Here is a 23,679-nt window from a genome sequence, read left to right on the forward strand (position 1 = left end):
TGCAATTAATACTTAACAGGGGAAGTTTAAGTGAACCATGTACCTCAGGCTGTTCAGAAAGTATGTCCCCCATTCATGTCCACACAGTTTTATGTCGTTTAGCAACCAGAACAAAATATAATGTCCCGTAGAGGCCCTCCATACAGTATCATGTTCTGTAGTAGCCTCCATGCAGGCCCTATAGTGGACCCATACAATATAATAAATAAGATATGTATGCGACACGCAGTGTTGTCAAATCTTGGACTTTGAGGAAATTCCCCAAATCAGTCACATAAAACGAACTTCAGCACTCCCGTTCAGGGCTGCTTTAACCATAGAGCCAATGGTGCACTTGCAATGCTCTCGTTGTGTGTTGCAATCAAGTTTCATTCTAGCTAACCCACAGAGAGTACAAGAATGATGATTCGGTCTTTCAGCTTCATCACACCCTGTTTACATATGAGTACAGGGGGTGGGAACTGGGGCCTATGTATGGCAGACCCCGTAACCAGTTCATGAACAGAGTTTGATGAAGGCCCAAGGGTCTGAATCATCACTCTAGTACTGACTGTGTATTCATTTGAATAAAAGATTTTAGTGAATTACACAACAGAAGTGCTGAAGTTCTTATCCACACAGTATAATGCGCTATACTAGCCCCTAGCAGAATAATGTCCCATAATGGCCCCTAAACAGAATAATATCCCATGTGGCCCCTTAACACAGTATACTGTTCCATAGTGGCTCTCCCCACAGTATAATGTGCCATAGTGACCCTTCCACACAGTATAATGTCCCAAAGTGGCCCCTATGCCAGTAACATTTCAAAAATTCCACATAAATCAGTGAAAGTGATTTCAGGAATCTCTCAGGCCTCTGATTGGGCCTCTGCAATCAGGTGGATCATGTGACATAATGACGTCACTAGGGAGACCACAAGAAATAAAACAAAAAAAGAAAAACATATTTTTTTATACCAATGCACTACAATTTCTAAAATATATTCAAAACGTGTTAGGGAAATATGAGACAGTCAATGTGGATCTGAAGTACAAGACATAAACACAGCAGACACTATAATAGCCCATTATATTAAGAAAGATTTCTGGAACGCGTCTGCAGTCCTACCTTGTACTTGTGTTTGATATACTATGAAGTAATCTGGTGTGCCACAGCTCTCAAATTCCTCTCCAGTACATTTTTGAGCACACAGCTGCTCATCCTCCCGCTCGTGAAGTGTGAAATAAGTTGTGGGGAAAGCACAGTGACAGACTGTTCCTGCAAGTACTGCCAATGGATATTCCTGTGGGAAGTCAATGAGAACAGTAACTTAGTGTAATGGAAGAAGAACGGAGAATGTCATATATTTCCACTGATGTGACTCAATCTCTTCAAACATTTAATTACCCCGCAAGAAAATCTTCACATATAATACACATAAGGAATTATAGTGTACTTGTTGACAAAAAAATAACACACCAAGAAGATGGAATGAAACTTTCTATTGTAATGATGATATATGTAAGAGATTACAATATTACATCAAAAGGATACGTTTATTGGGGAAAAAGGTGCAACTGAAAGTAGACTTGGGTATCCTGTTTGGCCTCCTCTAGCCTGGATACAAGATAAGATGGACACAGTTCTGTATGTTATCCAGTGGCTCTACTGCCAAATACAGTACATACTCTACTGTCTCAACTGGTTCCATAAATGCTCAATCGGCAATAAATCTGTGCAGTGGTGTAACCCTTTCCTGGACCCCCACACAGTATAACACCCCATTTACACACACTACAAAGTCCAAACAGTATAATGTCCCATAGTGGCCTCTCCATACAGTATCATGTCCCATCATGGCCCCTGCACACAGAATATTATTCCACATAGTGGCCCCTGCCCATGCAGTATTATACCCAATATTGGCCCCTGTACATACAGTATTAGGACCCACAGTGGCACCTGCACACACTATTATGCCCATAGTGGCCCCTAAACACAGTATTATCCCCCATAGTGGCCCCTGCACACATTATTATGCCCCATAATGGACCCTTCACACAGTATTATACCCCATAATGGACCCTTCACACAGTATTATGCCACATAGTGGACCCTTCACACAGCATTATGCCCCATAGTGGACCACTCATGAACAATTATAATAATTGGGGAGCTAGGGGAATTGAGGGAGCCTAAAAAACACTGTTACTTACCTTTTCTGGGATCCAGAACAATCTCCATTGCTTTCGGCCCTCTTCAATGTTGGTACAGACTAGAGATGAGCGAGTACTGTTCGCATCAGCCGATCCGAACAGCACGCTCGCATAGAAATGAATGGACATAGCCGGCACGTGGGGAGTTAAGCGGCCGGCCGGCCGGCGTCAAAGCGGAAGTACCAGGTGCATCCATTCATTTCTATGGTGTGTGCTGTTCAGATCGGCTGATCCGAACAGTACTGGCTCATCTCTAGTATAGACGTCATGTGTGCCAGGGTGTCGTCACTACGCATAATGACTATGATGTCACCAATAGACGGAAACTGCCACAGCTCGAACGAGGTAAGTAATACTGTTTTTTATTTTCACTCACCTTCCCTGGCCCTTCTGAAAAGACCCCAGAGTATAATGATAGTAGTTAGAGATGAGCGAACAGTAAAATATTCGATGTTCATTATTCGTTCCGAATAGCATCTCAATATTAGACTATTTGAATGAATATTGAACCCCATTATAGTCTATGGGAGAAAATGCTTCGTTTCAGGGGATCCCACTATTCGACTCAGGAGGGTCACCAAGTCCACTATCACACCTCAGCAAATGATACCAATACCTCTAAAATGCAACTGGGACAGCAGGGGAAGCATGCCTGGGGGCATCTAATGCACCAAAGTCCCTCTATTACCCCACTATCACAGTCTAACAACTACACACTTTCCACATTCAAAAAAACCTCTATCAAAGTGGGAAAATACATGGAAACCTTCTTTACTCCCCAAATGGATGGACACAAACCCCAATTTAAGCTCAACAAACATTAAAAAGCACCCCTTTAAATCACGTTCCCCATGACAACCACAGATGGAATAGGCAATGCGAAATCCTTCAGTCCCCACCCTGAACTGTCATTGTGGATGTGTGTGTGTATGTGTGTGTGTGATGTGGTAAGACCTTCCAAAATTCACTTTTTAAGGCCCTTAACATGAGCCCTTCCAAATTAAGTTACAGGCCCTTAAGCTGAGCTACCAGCAGAAATTGAGGCCCTTCAGGTGACTTCAGCCTTCCACCTGCAGAGTTTTAGGCCCTTTATCTTAGTTCAGCCTTGCACCAGCATAGATTTGTTGGCCCTTTGGGTGAGTTGAGCCTTTAAAAAGCAGTGTTTTTGGCCCTTGGAGTGAGTAGAGCCTTTAAAATACAGTGTTTTTGGCCCTTGGAGTGAGTGGAGCCTTTAAACTACAGTGCTTTTGGCCTTTGGCATGAGTAGAGCCTTTAGAAAGCAGTGTTTTTGGCCCTTGGAGTGAGTAGAGCCTTGCACCAGCAGTGTTTTTGGCCCTTGGCATGAGTAGAGCCTTTAGAAAGCAGTGTTTTTGGCCCTTGGAGTGAGTATAGCCTTGCACCAGCAGTGTTTTTGGTAAGCAATATATATTAGGTATTATCTTGTCCATCACAACCCTTAGAATAAAAATGAACAGTGAACAGTAAAAAATAAAAAAACAAAAATAATTTTTCACCACATCAGCTCATGAAAAATGGAATAAAAAGTGACCAAATAGACATATGTAACCCAAAATGGTAATAATAAAAAGTACATTTCATCCTGCAAAAAAAATCCCTCAACTAGCTCCGTAGACAGAAAATTAGAAATATCACACCTCTAAGAAGATGGCGATATGGTGCATAACATATTGGGCACTGAACTGGTGTATCTTAGGAAATATTGCAAATCTAACTTTTCAGCTGAGCTTTCATTTCTTATAGCTAAATAAATTCAACACTCATGGTGTAAACATGCTCACTTTGCCCCTTTATAAATGTCTTGCGAGGAGTTTTCTAAATGGGGCCACTTCTTGAGGAACTCCACTTTACTGGGACTCTGCAAAAGTGACATGCATCCAAAACCACTACAAAAGCTAAACAATGCAGCGCTCCTTCCTTTTTAAACCCTGCAATGCGCCTAAACAGCATTTTACACCCACATATACAACTTTTTTGTACCACGGATAACTCACTTAAAATTTTTGGAGTGCATGTTTGCTGCATTGCTGTATTTGTTGAAAAATTTCAATTTTCACTTTGTGCATTATTTTCTGGGAAACAGTCTTGGACTCAAAACATCCTTGATAAATTATTTGAGGGGTGTGTTTTGTATACTTGGGACATATTTTGAGATAAATTTTGACCTCTAGGCCTCTGTAATTGCCCGACAATGTGGTGTAAATAACCAAATTAGGCCTCAAACGTGCATGATTCGTGTGGGCAGTGCGCGGAAAGAACACGGACCCCATTATAGTCTATGGGGTCCATGTGATTTTACAGCACAGCGCTTGAAATTGCGATTGTACTCCATGCGGACTCTAACCGGACGGAATACCTATGCTAATGTGAACCGACCGTAACTGTGTTTAAAACTTTAAAACGAGATTCTTACCAAAAAAGTAATATTCTTATAGTCACATAATCAGGATTAAAATGGACAAATTATGTTATTGGTTGACATAATAAAATGTTGCCATTTTGGCAAGCACAAGTGAATAAGTGAGTCATTTTTTGCCATCTAAAAAAGCAAACATTGGGTCACCCGAATTCTGAATAAACTGATAGCAAATGACTTGTCCTACTTCCCCAGTAGGTAAAGAAAATAGTGAAATATTCTGCAGACTAGAATCAATTATGCATGTGAAGACGAAAAAAAAATGACAAATACTTTGATTTTATGGAAACTTGCAAAATAGGTTGCAGTGCTTACCAGGTCAACGGCAGGATCAAACAGTTATCTAAATGCAAGTGTTCATATTAATGGAACAGTAACTCATTATATAACAAGCCTTTCTGCACATTACCCACTTATAAAAGCAAGCAAACTTCAATGAAATCATCCTCTTTGATGGTGAACTTTTAACTTTTATCATCTAGAGAGTGATTACCAGACAAAATCTCCTACAACCTTATCTCAATGCAAAAAATACTGAATTTTAAGGAAAAATCCTAAAGCTGACAGATCATTTAACACCATAAACTGAGACTCATAAGCAAACCTAATGAGAGGATACTAAGATCACAGATTTTATTTACAAGTCACTTTCTCTATAGAAACTGGGGATATGCCCAAGATGTCTGAAAGAATCTTTTTAAAATATAGAGGGCAGGGGCGTAATTACCAAAGTAGCAGCGGTAGCAGCTGCCACAGGGCCCGGGACATAAGGGTTACTCCAGCCGGTAACGGGCCCTATTTACTTACAGGGGTCGGGACCAGTAAGTGATGCCACGGGCCCCACAAACACTATTAATATACTTGGGGGTCTGTTCAGACCCCCAAGTATAATGATCAGAGGCCAAACAGTGTTACTTACCTCTCCGGGCAGGCTTTGGGCCTACTTCTGTGACATCAATTACATCACATGACCGGGGCCTGCTTCCCGGTCATGAGACATCCAGACATCACTGAAAATGGCCGACACCACCGAGGAGTGCAGCTGTGCCAGGAATAGGTAAGTGGCAGTGTTTTTTATGTTTATATCCCTCTGGGTCTCTAATTATTATACTCTGGGGTCTGAAAAGACCCCAGAGTATAATAACTGTTGATGGGTGTCCACAGTGGGGAATAATACTGGGTGAAGGGAACACTATGCGGCATACTACTGTGTGCACAGGCCAATATGGGGCATAATACTGTGTGCAGGGGCCACTTTGGGGGGTGAGTTGGGATCTTTGGCATTCGTCGGGTGGGGGACCCCATGTCAGAAGTTTGCCACAGGGCCCCGCCATTCCTAGTTACGCCACTGATAGTGGGATATCATTTCTATACTGTGCATCCTTTTCATGTAATAAAGTGTTAGTAATGTCTTATAGGTTTTTGGACTAGAAATCATCACCCTCTTTAAATTTAGGAGAGACAGACATAAAGAATAGCTAAGGGGGCGTTCACACTACCGTCGGTGCCCGACATGTAGTGTCCGCTCCTAGTGTCCGCTCAAAATCTGTCACGGACACTAAGAGCGGACACTAGCTGTGTCCGTGACACCTGTCATTTATTTCAATGGGCATCGGGTGCGTTCTTTTGCACTCCGTGCCCGTCCTTTCCTGTCCGCAAGTGAAGATGTCCGACTTCTCAAGCGGACAGAAAAACCCTGCATGCAGGGTTCCTCTGTCCGCTTGAGAAGTCGGACATCTTCACTTGCGGACAGGAAAGGACGGGCACGGAGTGCAAAAGAACGCACCCGATGCCCATTGAAATAAATGACAGGTGTCACGGACACAGCTAGTGTCCGCTCCTAGTGTCCGTGACAGATTTTGAGCGGACACTAGGAGCGGACACTACATGTCGGACACCGACGGTAGTGTGAACGCTCCCTTAGAAGGGAGGCGAAGTGGATTTTGGAGACTAATGCTCTAGGGTCTGTAGGCCTCAATAACAGTAATGATCTAAGTGATTTTTTGTGAAGATAATTTAGTGTAAACTATTACTGCTGTATTTGTGCATTTTATTTTGTTGGCGCTCACCATACTACCTGATCTCTGATATTCGACAGTGTAGCACTGAAGGGGTGGGGGGAGCGAACATTGCGGCGATGCTTCAGTATGGTGATCAAGCGACCTGTGCACAGTAAGATTAATGGAAAAAGATGACACTTTTGTGTACAACTTTGGACCAGAAGAAGCGTGGAAATGCGAAACATTCGTTGAACGTGAGTTGGTTTTTAGGCTTGCCGCTGTATTCTGTTAACCCGCTATGAGCTGGCAATGAATATTGCAGATTTGACCACATAACAATGAGTGTCTCTTCCTTTTTCTACTACTGACTGCTTGGCTAGTTGGACTTTCTTTAAAGTTGTTGAAGCAGAGCACCACATAGGAAAAAAATGTGCTGCTATATACCCTACACCCTGGGGTTTGGGGCATTATAAGTAGTGCTGACTGTTTCTCCAATTTTTCTATGTTTATTTGTCCTTTTCTTAAAATGTCTTTTGATATATATATATATATATATATATATATATATATATATATGTATATATGAATAATGTACAGTCATTCCTGTCAGTTCCTTCTCCAAGTGGAGCATATGGTATCTGTACTTAGGAAAATATCACAATGGCATGCCTGTTAAGACTCAGTACTGAAGAACAGCATTGTATCATGGATTTCCATAAACTAAGAGTTGTACAGAGCTACAATACATCTAACAGTAAACACCACCAAAGCTATATAAGGGTCCACTGCGCATCTTTTTTCTTGCCTCAACACCAAAAAAAACCCCATAATTTTTCAGTACACTGATATACAAGAGATGTTCTCACATATGTGCCTATGTGTGACTAGCTAGCACCTGCAATATGAGTAGTAGCTTGTATACGGGAGTAAGCATTATTGACTGGTGAATGCTGTAAAAAATCAAAAGCAAACTCAGTATGGGGGCGATCACACTTGTGTCTACCCTATGTCATTCCACTGGGTTTCCGCCCTCAGTCCCGGCAAAACTGAACAGGGGACGGCTACCTGGCGGTCAGTTTTAAAATGGTTTCCCTGCGGAGAGACTGTAGGTGGACACCGGTGGTTTTCTTTTAAAACCCATTCCCCATCCCCTGTTCAGTTTCTCCAGGGTTGAACACGGAAACCCAGTGTAATGACACAGGGTGAACATGGGCGCAAGTGTGAATGCCCCCATACCGAGTTTGTTTGTGATTTTATACAGCATTCATCAGTCAGTAAGTAATACTTACTGCCGTATACAAGCAATTACCAAGCTACCAAGGACGGAAATCTGGAGGAATGACACAGGGTGGACATGGGCGCATGTGTGAACACCCCTTATTGATGTTTTTTTTTGTTAATAAAACAAATTGTTTCTTTAAAAAATGTTTAGTAAGTTATCAATTAGCATATAACCTAAATGATACTAATGGAAACTACAGCTTAATCCGGATAAAAAAGCCCTACATAGCTCTGTTGATGGAAACCGAAAAAATATAGGCCACTAAAATAAATTATTTTTTATTTCTAGTTGATAAGTCATTTTATTATGTAAAACTAGTACAGTGTAAAGAGTATATAAATAGTTTATAGTATGTAATTAGTTTACAGTACATAAATATGGAATTACCATAACTATGTCCCATAGAATTAAAGGGGTTTTACAGGAAAAATACTTTTTTTTCTATGGAGGCTGGAGAAGGTGAAAAAGACTCGGAACCTGTGTGAGTTGAGCATTAGGATGGGTTCACACGGAGTAATGTGCCACGTGATGTGGCACGTATACGCCGTGTGAGATTTTGCGGGCCGTATACGCTCCCATTGATTTCAATGGGAGCCGGGATCGTATACACGGCGCTATTTTGCGGCCGTGATTTTGCGGCCGCAAAATCACAGCCGCAAAATAACGCGGCGTTTACTATCCACACTCCCATTGAAATCAATGGGAGCGTATACGGCCCGCAAAATCTCATACGGCGTACACGTGCCACATCACGCGGCACGTTTCTCCGTGTGAACCCACCCTTACTCTGTGAAATCAGGAACTCTGCTGTGTGCTTAACTGTGCCCTGAACTACAACTACTTTGGTAAAGTGCCTGGTGAGAAATTTGACCCGTTAGTTGTGCGGGTACTTCTTCACCCTAACTACTGCAGGTACCAGTGACTGAGCTGCCCTGTTCAGCCCTTGGCGAGACTGGCATAATGGACGATGATTCTGATGGACTTATATTGGATGTTGCATTATGGAGGTATTCACTCCTAAAGGTATTTCTTCTAGAAGATATTATTGTAAAGGTATCAGCTCATAGCGACCATGACATGTTGTAACTATGTCCAGATAATTAATGAAACTGCTAAACAATCTAGCAATCTTTATTAATACATTTTTAAGTAAATGAAGCTTTAACAATTAACACCTATGATAAAATTTTAACATTTTTATACAATTCCAGTAAAATACAGAAAGTAAATACGATGAAATGCATTAGAACACCGCGCAAGGTTTGATGGATAGCATGATGCCTTAGGATGTTATACTATTTGAAATCCATATGAGCAATGGACAATATACAGACTTTATTCACATGTTACCCTTGCTTCAGTTTGATGACAGTATCCTAAAGCTGCAAACAAATGTATTATTACAATCATGGCCACGGTGTGTATGGTAAGTGGCTATGCTAAATAATGTATGAATTTATAAACCAATCTAGCGATCTTTATCAAGAAATTTATAACTATCTTCTCTACAATTAACACATATAATAAAAATAATAACATTATAATGTAATTACAGCAAAGTACAGAAAGCAAATATGATAAAATATGTCAGACATTGAGGATTAAATGACCTGAAATATTTAACACTTAGACGATAAAGGAAACACAGAGCTGGATTTGATGCAGCGCATAAATGTCACATTTTACAGTGGTTGTAAAACTGCAGATTCCTTTTTTATCTTTTCAATTTAGAAAACTGCACCAAATTTCAGATAGATGTCTGTGATCATGATAAAACACTAAAATCTAAATAAAAGAAATAAAAGAAATCTATGCTATATGTGTATCTTCACGGACTTTTTATTATTCCATTCCTGTCCTGTGGTTCTAGAATCACCCATATCCAACATCAAAGTCATGAGGAAAAATAACTGCAGCCAATAAAGGGATTGTAGGAAATTTTAGAACAGGGGCTGCTTTTCAGCAGAAAGAGTACTCTTGTCCATGCGCTGGGTCTGGTAGGCTATAGTCACATCACTGTGGATACAAACATTCATCCATGGATCAATCGTTTTCATGGCTCTCTCATAGACTTGAAGGGAATTGTAAAATGGACAAAAATAGAAGATGACCTATTTTTTTTTTGACAGACTGTTCACATAAACAGACATATGAATAGGCCCATAGATTGTCATTGCATTAAAAAAAACTTTGTGTGAACAAGGCCTGACTATATGATAGTCACACAGAGTAATATACATGTTCCACTTCTATGTATGTATATGTATGTCTTTAGGTAACTGTGGATCAGTTGCCACAATAACTCATAACCGCTACTACGAGAGAGATGGTGAGTAAGCACTGCAGTTCCTGGCATTGTATAGCTAGGGTCACATAAATATAGGTAATATGCGGTGTCAACACTCAGACCTCTGCTGAGCTAAAATTCATGCCCTATGCTAAATTTTATGAAAGTGGTTATCGCCTTTCATATATGGAAATGGAAACAAACAGTCCTAAAAATTGCTGGGAGTATTGCTCTGGGACGCTAAGGGTCCATTCACACGGAGTAACGTGCCGCGTACCCTGCACGTATATGATGTGTGAGATTTTGAGCGCGGTAAAAGCTCCCATTGATTTCAATGGGAGCCTGGATCGTATACAGCGCGTTATTTTGTGGCCGTGATTTTGCGGCCGCAAAATAACGCGGCGTATATGAACCAGGCTCCCATTGAAATCAATGGGAGCTTTTACCGCGCTCAAAATCTCACATGCCGTATACGTGCCATGTCACACGGCACGTTACTCCATGTGAATGGACCCTAACATTGCTTAAAAATAAATAGTTTTATGGTATGGTCATGGTTGTAGTCAATGAGGATAAATGTATAAGGATAGTGTATGACCATTGTGTAAGTAAAATCTCATTAGATTTCTGATGTAGTTCTGTTTGTAATAACTGTGCATAAATTATTATGGATACCAGACAATTCAATAAGGAGTTTGTGGATAAACACCCAGCGGTGAAAGTGCTTTTCCTGTCCGTGCCTTAAACTTTGTAAAGTAATCAAAACTGAGAAGGATAGTAGAATATTACAGGGAGATCTAAGGAAGCTGGTGGTATGGGCGGAGACTTGGCAAATTAAGTTTAATGTAGACAAATGTAAGGTTATGAATTGAATTTAAAGAAATAAAATGTATGATTATGTTCTTACTAGTAAATTACTGGGTAAATCTGCCACTGAAAAAGACGGGGGTTTCTTTCGACAGTAGTTGGCATTAGGTCACCAGTGTCAGGCAGCTGCTGCCAAGGCAAATTCAATTATGGGATGCGTTAAAAGAGGTATACTGTAGATTCTCATGACAAGAACATGTTTATGCAATTTTGTGCTCCAGTATACAAGAAGGACATAACTGAACTAGTGAGAGTCTAAAGAAGGGTGACCAAAATAATTACGTTAATGGGTGGGTTAGAGTACAATGACAGATTAACAAATTTGGGGTTATTCAGTTTAGAAATGTAATAACAATATACCAATACATGAAGGGACAGCACAAGGAACTTTCCAATGATCTTTTTACTTCAAGGCCAAGACAAGACAATATCCTCTACATCTGGATAACAGAACATTTCACCAGCATCATAGACAGGGATTCTTTACAGTAAGGGTATGTTCACATGGCGGAATTTGCATTTCGCGAGTGAACACTTCCACGTGGCTAGTCGTGATGGGATGCTATTGCAGTGCACTGGCATCCAGTAGCGGCATTCCACTCTGGATTAGGCCTGAAGAATGGGCCTAATCGGGAGGGAGCCTCACACCGGGGACACCGTGGCTGAGTCAGGCACGGAATCCGCGGCAAGATAGGGAAGCTCACTTCTTTTTTCTGCTACTAGCTACATTTAAGTCAATAGGAGCTGTTTTTGGAGGCAGATTTTGGGGCGGACTCACCATTAACAGGTGTTTTATTTTACATATCTATACCTTTACCATTAATAGTTTGCACAGCTCTATGTGAACATACCCTAAACGTAGTGAAACTATGGAACTCACTGCCACAGTATGTGGTGGTGGTGGATTCATTGTGTAAGTTCGAGGAGGACCTGGATGCCATTCTTGAACAGAAAAATATTATGGCATATGGGTTTTAGATCTGTGTAAAGACAAGTTGATCCGGGGTTTTATATTGATTGCCGGATTTGGACTCAGGAAGGAATTTTTTTACCCTAACATGGGGCAATTGACATCAGACACATAGAGAATTTTTTTTTGCCTTCCCCTGGCTTAACACTGTAGAGTTATAGCTTGGACTTGATGGACATTTGTCTTCACCCAACCTCATTTACCATGAACATAGGCTTCAAAGATGTGTCATGTTTTTGCCAAGGCCTAGTCTTAAACAGGTTAGTATATCTGGGCCAATGTGTATGTTTGCTAAAAGCCACAATGTCAAAGCTTGTACACTTTCCAAAATCTTAATAAATGTGTTATGTGAGATTTACTGTCTACTGAAAAATGTTCTAAATAAAAGTAAGGGCCCCTTCACACTACTGATACGCTGCCTGATTCTGAACATTAAAACATGGTCAGAATCAGCGCGTATAAAGCAGTTCCCATTCATTTCAATGGGGAGCGTTCGTATGCCGTACTAACAGAAAATGTGCAATATGCATTAAACCAAAATTTGACCGGTGCAAAAGTATGGGCACCCTTATCATTTTATTGATTTGAATTCCCCTAACTACTTTTTACTGACTTACTGAAGCACAAAATTGGTTTTGTAACCTCAGTGAGCTTTGAACTTCATAGCCAGATGTATCCAATCATAAGAAAAGGTATTTAAGGTGGCCAATTGCAAGTTGATCTCCTATTTGAATCTCCTCTGAAGAGTGGCATCATGGGCTACTCAAAACAACTCTCAAATGATCTGAAAACAAAGATTGTTCAACATAGTTGTTCAGGGGAAGGATACAAAAAGTTGTCTCAGAGATTTAACCTGTCAGTTTCCACTGTGAGGAACATAGTAAGGAAATGGAAGACCACAGGGACAGTTCTTGTTAAGCCCAGAAGTGGCAGGCCAAGAAAAATATCAGAAAGGCAGAGAAGAAGAATGGTGAGAACAGTCAAGGACAATCCACAGACCACCTCCAAAGAGCTGCAGCATCATCTTGCTGCAGATGGTGTCACTGTGCATCGGTCAACTATACAGCGCACTTTGCACAAATAGAAGCTGTATGGGAGAGTGATGAGAAAGAAGCTGTTTCTGCACGTACGCCACAAATAGAGTTGCCTGAGGTATGAAAAAGCACATTTGGACAAGGCAGCTTCATTTTGGAAACAAAAATTGAGTTGTTTGGTTATAAAAAAAAGGCGTTATGCATGGCGTCCAAAAAGAAACAGCATTCCAAGAAAAACACATGCTACCCACTGTAAAATTTGGTGGAGGTTCCATCATGCTTTGGGGCTGCGTGGCCAATGCCGGCATCGGGAATCTTGTTAAAGTTGAGAGTCGCATGGATTCCACTCAGTATCAGCAGATTCTTGAGAATAATGTTCAAGAATCAGTGACGAAGTTGAAGTTACGCCGGGGATGGATATTTCAGCAAGACAATGATCCAAAACACCGCTCCAAATCCTCAGGCATTCATGCAGAGGAACAATTACAATGTTCTGGAATGGCCATCCCAGTCCCCAGACCTGAATATCATTGAACATCTGTGGGATGATTTGAAGCGGGCTGTCCATGCTCAGCGACCATCTAACTTAACTGAACTTGAATTGTTTGTCCAAAATACCTTTATCCAGGATCCAGGAACTGATTAAAAGCTACAGGAAGCGACTAGAGGCTGTTATCTTTGCAAAAGGAGGATCTACTAAATATTAATGTCACTTTTCTGTTGAGGTGCCCATACTTTTGCACCGGTCAAATTTTGGTTTAATGCATATTGCACATTTTCTGTTAGTACAATAAACCTCATTTCAATCCTGAAATATTACTGTGTCCATCAGTTATTAGATATATCAAACTGAAATGGCTGTTATAAACACCAAAATATTTAGAACTAAAAATGATTAAGATTAATAGGGGTGCCCAAACTTTTTCATAGGACTGTATATACTCCAAACTGGGGCCAATTAAAATTTAAAAACTTGTCCTGCAAAAAAGCCCTCATGAGGCTACAATGATGGAAAGATATTATAATTCATATTTCATAAAGTAAAATTAAAAAAATTTAAAAAAGTTAAAAATGCTTATAAAGACAAGGTGATTACAATAGCTACAATTCGCCATCAGCACTCCTTACACCTTGACAAGTACAATCAATTTCTCATTGCATTGCCAACATCGTGTGGATTTCTGCTTCAGTTTTTCGTCAGATCTTCAATGAGCAAACACTTGATTAATATAACTCAATTAAGAAACATTTTCAGACATCTGGCTTTCCTGTCAATACAACCATTTTCCCAGTCTAATAATATTTCCAGTTAACTTTTTGCACATGATTGAAATCATTCTGGTGGCGATAGTGGACATATGAATATTGCTGAAGAGCTTTATTGAGTTTCTATGCACTGTTTGAGTACACTGTTCCATCAAGTTTATCTGATGGGAAATCCATAATGATGCATCTCAATTACTATCCATACTCAGTATATCAACAGTCAATAAACTAGAATTGAACGGCTCTTTCATTGTAAATTAATGGGCTAGAGTGATAATATGACTGACCATCTATGATGATCACAGCACTCTATGTCTAAAGAGCAAACAGAAAAATGTAAATACATTCGAGATGAAAGAATAAAGTAGTTTGGATGTAAAGAAACAATCTCTTTAAAGGGAGTCTGTCACCAGGGTCAAACAAATTAAACCAGCAACACAGATAGGTCAGACTCATCTGAATGTAATGTCTCTGTTGCAGAGATATTCATTTATTTCAGAATATGCCAATGACAAGTCTGGAGCACTTAGGATGGCTTTGTTGCACCAAACTCTACGCCCCACAGGGCCAGGCAAAATTTCAGTATAGCAGGGAAAAATTTCAGGAAAGTGGGGCATATTAGAGCAGTATGGGGCACAGCAGTTTGGAGCAACAGAGGTGAAGGAATATTTTGAGGTAGGGTTCATTACATATTATAAAGATTCTAGTTTCATCTCATTCACTTCTTTGGTTTATGGAACAACACCATAGTTACATTGTAAGGCCTCTATTAAATAGATCACATGTGATGCAAACAGTGAAGAGGTCACATCAGTTGTACAAGCTCCACAACCTCTTCAAATAGTTGATCAGCTGAGGTCCTGAGTGTTACACCCCCCCCCCCCAATGATCTCTTATAGATGACTTATAAATAAATAATAAAATACCTTGGAGAATCCCTTAGAAGTAGCAGACAAAATCCATTTTTAGCTCTGTAATTATGACAGTGCCTAGTTTTAGGAATACAGTAGATCTAAATGAACAAGAACTGGTATAAATAAATATATATGAAGAGCTCAACGGAAAAATGGCCTAAGTTCACATTTTGTCATATTTCAAATTATTACCTAGAAAGCTTCTTTGTACCTCGTTCTATGCATTGGGTTTACAAGGTACCTAGGATTAATGACCTAAGTCCATATATTTCAATGGAATAATGGCCTAAGTCCAATACAAACTTACTTACTTCACTCTCGTTGGTCATTTTTTCATTGAAATCGTGACTTCCGGTCTGTTGTTTATATTAGTGTAAAAACTTTGTCTTATTGTTTAAAAGGCTCTAAATCGACTTTTGCACATATTTAGCGCCGAAAAGGGAGGCAGGTAATTATTATTCTTCATCGTTTAATAATAGTAGTAATTAATTAATAATATTAAATAAATAATATTTATACATGAAGCTGCAATTTTTTTTAATAAATAATACAATTTATGATTAGGATTAACGGTGTTCATTAGCTGATTACATTGGATAGATATATTCCACAATAATGCCCGTTTGCTTTAGGCTAAAACTTTAAATTTCGTTTTTCTCACAATATTGATTTTTGGACTTAGGCCATTTTTCCGTTGAGCTCTTCATATATATATATATATATATATATATATATATATATATATATATACTCTACTTTATTCCTTTTATTTGTAACATGTGATCAAACAGTGCCAACAAAGATTTAGAAGCAGAAAACTTATTTACTGCCTTTGCTTTAATATGAAAGATATACGGCATGTGATACTAGTTGTGCGCTACTTATTTACTAATATATATATATATATATATATATATATATATATATATGTTAAAATATGCAAAGAACTATATTTTGAAGAATAACTAGTTTACAAATTCACCATAAAACATGAAAGAATCACTCAAAGTCTACTGACTGTAAATTTGCTCTTATTGTCAAGTATATTTCACAGATTCGGGCAATAACATACACTATTGGATGGCTGCTAATATAAGTCCCTAATATTTACTTAAAATGGCCCGCAAACTGAAAGCAAATCTTACATAAATGTAAAATATAAGTTTAGAAAATACACTAACCTTTTCTGTGCAGAAATCAACACATTTGTCCACAGACATATTTAACATAACTTTGCTCACTGGGAGAGCTAGAGATATATTATCTGGTCGTCTGAAACATCCACGAAATATGGCACTGCCATCTGTTATCAACAAGACATAATAGACAAAAATGTTAAGAAGAATCAACTCTAATACAATGCTGTTTAACTGATTTAAGAGCTAAATATCACATTGAAAAGTTCTATCTTATATATAATGATGACCGTTAGAGAATCTGATCACAAGGTTTATTACATGACCAGGATTGAGTTCAATAACGATAATATATGGTGTTGTGAGCTTGATATTATCATATTATTTCAACTAAAATTTTTATTGCAACTAATTCTAACAAACTTTATTAAATATATGTGGCAGACAATAACATGTAAAGCAGGGTTGCAACATGGTGGCTCAGTGGTTAGCATTGCAACCTTGCAACGCTGGAGTCCTGGGTTTGAATCCCGCCAGGAACAACATCTGCAAAGAGTTTGTATGTTCTCCCTGTGTTTGTGTGGATTTCCTCCCATTCTACAAAGACATACTGATAGGAAAAAAAATGTACATTGTGATCCCTATATGGGGTTCACAATCTATACAAAAAATATATGTAAAAGCAGGGGCGTAACTAGCAAAGACTGGACCCTATAGCAAACTAATGACTTAATGCTACAGCATAGTGCGCCCTTTCCTGGCACTGTAATGTTCCAAAATGGCCTTTGCACAGTTTAATGTCCCATAACAGTCCATGCATAAAGTCTCATGTCCCACAGTGACCCCTCCACACAGTGTCATGTCCCATAGTGGCCCATGCACACAGAATTATGTTCCATTGTAGACTTCATACAGTATAATGCCTCACAATGGTTCCCTAGTGGTCCCATACAGTATTATGTCCCATAGTGTTCATTCCACACAGTATCATGTCCTATAGTGCCCCCTTCAACACAGTATTTTGTCCAATTGTTTCCCCAATGGTGTTTGTTGCAAATACTGCAAAAAAAAATTGGGTTCAGCAGAACCCAAAATTTCTGTAGTACATCACCCACATTTTCAGACCTCAGAGTATAATGATTGGAGGCCCAGGGGAGGTGACAAACATAAAAACCTGTGTTACTTACAGTGACTCCCTGCTGTTTTTGGTCCTCTTCAATGGCATCACAGATGTGGGCTACATCAGCGTCATTAATTTGTTACAATCCCGGCCTAATGCACATGATATCAGTAACATCACTACAGAGGAGGAAGATAGCATATAGTCTCGCCGGAGAGGTGAGTAACACTGGTTTTTATGCTTGCTCACTTCCCCTGGGCCTTCAATTATTATACTCCGGTTTCTGAAGAGACCCCAGGACAGAAAAATAACAGTATTTGTTGAAGGTCGTCAAACAAATACTCATGCCATGGGGCCGCGGCCTTTCTTACCAATCCTTCCTGCTCACAGCTGCCTCCGCTTCACCTTCTTTCCACCAGGAGGCCCCAGCAACGTGATAAGTGATGCACAGGTTCTCCGGGAGGGCAAAATGGGAATCGGAGGTGGCTGTGAGTAGGAATGGGGATTGGTAAGTAAATAGGGCCCGTTACCTACTGAGGTTACTCAAGCAGGTAACAGCCTATTTTTTTTTTTTTTTTTTAAAACCAGCAATGGCCAGCCAGGACCCCAAAGATCACAGGCCCTGAAGCGGCTGCTAGGGTGGTACTTATGTCACTGTGAAAAAGAGACCTTTCCATAGGAGTTGAGAAACTTACTCATATACTGCACATAAGTGGCCACTAGAGATGAGCGAACAGTGTTCTATCGAACTCATGTTCGATCGGATATTAGGCTGTTCGGCATGTTCGAATCGAATCGAACACCGCGTGGTAAAGTGCGCCATTACTCGATTCCCCTCCCACCTTCCCTGGCGCCTTTTTTGCTCCAATAACAGCGCAGGGTAGGTGGGACAGGAACTACGACACCGGTGACGTTGAAAAAAGTAGACAAAACCCATTGGCTGCCGAAAACATGTGACCTCTAATTTAAAAGAACAGCGACGCCCAGGTTCGCGTCATTCTGAGCTTGCAATTCACCGGGGACGGAGGTTTCCGTCCAGTTAGCTAGGGCTTAGATTCTGGGTAGGCAGGGACAGGCTAGATAGGAAGGAGAAGACAACCAACAGCTCTTATAAGAGCTAAATTCCAGGGAGAAGCTTGTCAGTGTAACGTGGCACTGACGGGCTCAATCGCCGCAACCCAGCTTTCCGCGGATCCTGAATGGAATACACTGACAGTGTATTCCCGTATACCCGATATATACCCCCGATACCCGTTCCAACGGTGTGCCCCCCCACCTTCACCCCAGAAATACCCTGCAAGTCCCCTAGCAATAGAATTGGGGCTATATACACCCACAATTTTTGCTACTGCCATATAGTGCCATTGTCTCACTGGGAATTCAAAGAATATATTGGGGTTACATATCACTTCAATTCCAGGGAGAAGCTTGTCAGTGTAACGTGGCACTGACGGGCTCAATCACCGCAACCCAGCTTTCCCAGGATCCTGAATGGAACACACTGACAGTGTATTCCCGTATACCCCATATATACACCCCAAATCCCCGTTCCAACGGTGTGCCCCCCCACCTTCACCTCAGAAATACCCTGCAAGTCCCCTAGCAATAGAATTGGGGCTATATACACCCACAATTTTTGCTACTGGTATATAGTGCCATTGTCTGACTGGGAATTCAAAGAATATATTGGGGTTACGTGCACCCACAATTTTTGCTACTGCTATATAGTGCCAGTTTCTGACTGGTAATTCAAAGAATATATGGGGGTTATGTGCACCCACAATTTTTGCTACTGGTATATAGTGCCATTGTCTCACTGGGAATTCAAAGAATATATTGGGGTTATGTGCACCCACAATTTTTGCTACTGCTATACAGTGCCATTGTCTCACTGGGAATTCAAAGAATATATGGGGGTTACGTGCACCCACAATTTTTGCTACTGCTATACAGTGCCATTGTCTCACTGGGAATTCAAAGAATATATGGGGGTTACGTGCACCCACAATTTTTGCTACTGGTATATAGTGCCAGTTTATGACTGGGAATTCAAAGAATATATTAGGCTGCATTCACATGGAGTAAACACTGGCGTTTTTTGTGTGTTTTTTGCACATAGCGCCGCGTTTACGCCGCGTAGCGTCGCGTTAACGCCGCGTATACGCCGCGTTAACGCCGCGCTATTTAGCGGTGGCGTTGCCCGGCATTAACGCGGCGTATACGCGGCGTTAACGCGACGCTACGCGGCGTAAACGCGGCGCTATGTGCAAAAAACACACAAAAAACGCCAGCGTTTACTCCATGTGAATGCAGCCTTAGGGTTACATATCACTTCAATTCCAGGGAGAAGCTTGTCAGTGTAACGTGGCACTGACGGGCTCAATCGCCGCAACCCAGCTTTCCCAGGATCCTGAATGGAACACACTGACAGTGTATTCCCGTATACCCCATATATACACCCCAAATCCCCGTTCCAACGGTGTGCCCCCCCACCTTCACCTCAGAAATACCCTGCAAGTCCCCTAGCAATAGAATTGGGGCTATATACACCCACAATTTTTGCTACTGCTATACAGTGCCATTGTCTCACTGGGAATTCAAAGAATATATTGGGGTTATGTGCACCCACAATTTTTGCTACTGCTATACAGTGCCATTGTCTCACTGGGAATTCAAAGAATATATGGGGGTTACGTGCACCCACAATTTTTGCTACTGCTATATAGTGCCAGTTTCTGACTGGTAATTCAAAGAATATATTGGGGTTACGTGCACCCACAATTTTTGCTACTGGTATATAGTGCCATTGTCTCACTGGGAATTCAAAGAATATATTGGGGTTACGTGCACCCACAATTTTTGCTACTGGTATATAGTGCCATTGTCTGACTGGGAATTCAAAGAATATATTGGGGTTACGTGCACCCACAATTTTTGCTACTGGTATATAGTGCCATTGTCTCACTGGGAATTCAAAGAATATATGGGGTTTACTTGCACCCACAATTTTTGCTACTGCTATACAGTGCCATTGTCTCACTGGGAATTCAAAGAATATATGGGGGTTACGTGCACCCACAATTTTTGCTACTGCTATACAGTGCCATTGTCTCACTGGGAATTCAAAGAATATACGGGGGTTACGTGCACCCACAATTTTTGCTACTGCTATACAGTGCCATTGTCTCACTGGGAATTCAAAGAATATATTGGGGTTACGTGCACCCACAATTTTTGCTACTGCTATACAGTGCCATTGTCTCACTGGGAATTCAAAGAATATATGGGGTTTACTTGCACCCACAATTTTTGCTACTGCTATACAGTGCCATTGTCTCACTGGGAATTCAAAGAATATATGGGGGTTACGTGCACCCACAATTTTTGCTACTGCTATACAGTGCCATTGTCTCACTGGGAATTCAAAGAATATACGGGGGTTACGTGCACCCACAATTTTTGCTACTGCTATACAGTGCCATTGTCTCACTGGGAATTCAAAGAATATATTGGGGTTACGTGCACCCACAATTTTTGCTACTGCTATACAGTGCCATTGTCTCACTGGGAATTCAAAGAATATATTGGGGTTATGTGCACCCACAATTTTTGCTACTGCTATATAGTGCCAGTTTCTGACTGGTAATTCAAAGAATATATTGGGGTTACGTGCACCCACAATTTTTGCTACTGGTATATAGTGCCATTGTCTGACTGGTAATTCAAAGAATATATTGGGGTTATGTGCACCCACAATTTTTACTACTGCTATATAGTGCCAGTTTCTGACTGGTAATTCAAAGAATATATTGGGGTTACGTGCACCCACAATTTTTGCTACTGGTATATAGTGCCATTGTCTGACTGGGAATTCAAAGAATATATGGGGGTTATGTGCACCCACAATTTTTGCTACTGGTATATAGTGCCATTGTCTCACTGGGAATTCCACAAATAATTTGGGGATTTATTCACCCTACATCTCAGGCTCTTGCCATATTCACCCAGGTTGTCAGTGCTGCATCAGCTCGTTCCCAGACAGCTCGGCCCGAAAAACACGTTACCTATATAGAGGATTTGGACAATGAAGACAACATGTTCTAAATCTAATGTCTGCACCTTCTCCAGAATTAAAATAAAGGCAGCGTTTAACTTTCAAATAGCACTGCACAAAGGAAGAGCTTATCAGCTTGTCTCATGACATGATACTGAAAAGTGTCATTTGTGTATCTTAATGTAAATATAGTTGTATAAGCTTTTTGGGTTTTAGGCACTGCCAAGTTATTTATTACCACCCGCTCCCTTATAATGATGATGACGCCAAAGTCACTGTGGGTGTTCAGAGCTCACAGCTTTGGTTGACATTTGTCTTGCTCTCTGTCGGTACCAGCTGTCTTTTTGGATACCGTAAAGTTATGTTGACTTTATTAACAGCTATAGAAGCTTTAGCCAGGTTGTGACGGTGTGTAACCCTAACAACACTAAGTGGGATACACATTAATAGTCAGTCTATGTACGCTAAATGTATCACTGAAGTAATTTTTTTTCCCTCTCCCCTAATATAAGAAAGGAACAGACATTAGACCTAGACCGGGGTTCGAGGCTTGTAAAAATCCAGTATTATTTGTTCTTCATGATGTGAAATATGTGTTGAAAAGCAACTGAAGATGAAGTCAGCCATGTGTGCCAGTGTGTTACTTGGCATGCCTTTGCTGGCCCCAACTGTAAGGGTCACTCTCCATTTCCTCCATTTTCCACTCCCCTTCACACCATTTGTGGTGAAGCAATGGGATGCACTGAAGTGCACCCTCTAGCCTCGTGTGGGACAGGGACATCAGATGCCACTCCAACCCCCTCGTCTTCCTCCACCAGCCAACGGTGCGAAGATGAGAGGAGTGTGCTCAGAATGTTTTCTGCCTAGCAGAGGCTAGTTCTCACTTACGAAAATGGCCCCACTTTGACCTGGTGTAGGTTTCAAAGAAACATGGCACCAACAAGTTGGAAAACGTGGGCCATGCGTGGACCGTGTTTGAGTCTGGCAAGCTCCAGATCTGCTACCAGGTTCCTGCCATTATCACAGGCGCAAAAATGCCAGGCCCCAGGTGTAGCAGGGAAAAAAAATGCCATCTCAGCCAGGATGGCATCCCTGACCTCGGAGGCACTGTGCTGTCTGTCCCCCAAGCTGATCAGTTTCAGCACGGCCTGCTGACATCTCCCCATGCCAGTGTTACAGTGTTTTCCGCTAGTAGCTGGGGTGGAGGTTGCAGCATCGTAGGGTTTCAGTCTACTCCTGCCATGAATTTTGGCCTGGGAGAGGAGATAGGCCACCCCAGTTTGCACCCGGGGAACAGACTCCACCACATTCACCCTGCCTGTCATTAAAGATAAGCACTGCAGCATCCCTGACCACAGGCGCTTGTCCATGTGTCGGTGGTCAAGTGGACCTTGCAGCAAAGCGCAGAGCTCTGGGCCCGACTGATGTTATGGGACACATGCAGGCGCAAGGCAGGGACAGCACACCAAGAGAAGTAGTAACGGCTAGGCCCAGCATAGGGAGGTGCCCCAGCTGCCATCTGCTGACGGAAGGCCTGGGTCTCCAGAAGCATAAACAAACACCAACATCTCCAGGGCCAGCAGTTTATCGATGAGGCTGTTAAAGGCTTGGGCATGGGGGTGGGTTGTGTTGTACTTCTGCCTGCAATGAAAAGCTTGGGAAATGTGGAGTGGCTGGGAAGAGGCGCATGATGGTGCAGGCCAAAAGGGCGCATGAGGGTGAACTCCCCAATGTGTCAGAGATAGGTGTGTAGGTGTCCTTGCATCATATACTTGCACCATATTTGGCTTTGGAAGTTAATTTTGTGCCAAAAAGTAGTTAAGACAGCGATCCCTCAGCTACTCCCGTTACACTGTCTAGTGAAATTACCATCTTTGGAAGTGGACCACCACTTGTAAGATCCCAAAGGAAGCAGGCAAGAGATGTGCAGTGCAGAAAAAAAGATGAGAAAATAAGTGTAGGCTGTAGAGCACAGAGGGATCGGAGAGGACAGAGCTGGTGTCGGCCAGGTATTCCCACAACATGCGCCTATACTTGTCCCTCCTGGTGACACTAGGCCCCTGAGTGGCAGTAATTTGTCCAGGGGGGCCATTAACGTGTTCCAGACCTAGGAATAA

At 41.3% G+C, this 23,679-nt stretch overlaps 1 protein-coding gene across 1 annotated transcript in view; it reads right to left on the minus strand.

Moving 5' to 3' along the window:
* Positions 1-23,679, minus strand: part of WSCD2 (WSC domain containing 2) — a 263,422-nt gene that overhangs the window by 46,414 nt on the left and 193,329 nt on the right. The window contains exons 5-6 of the mRNA XM_075273551.1: positions 16,434-16,555; positions 1,111-1,285 (exon numbers count right to left, since the gene is read on the minus strand). Coding sequence (XP_075129652.1) covers positions 1,111-1,285; positions 16,434-16,555 — 297 coding nt within the window. The remainder of the gene's footprint in view (positions 1-1,110; positions 1,286-16,433; positions 16,556-23,679) is intronic.

This window comes from Leptodactylus fuscus, chromosome 1 (assembly GCF_031893055.1).
Source record: "Leptodactylus fuscus isolate aLepFus1 chromosome 1, aLepFus1.hap2, whole genome shotgun sequence".
Taxonomy (NCBI): domain Eukaryota; kingdom Metazoa; phylum Chordata; class Amphibia; order Anura; family Leptodactylidae; genus Leptodactylus; species Leptodactylus fuscus.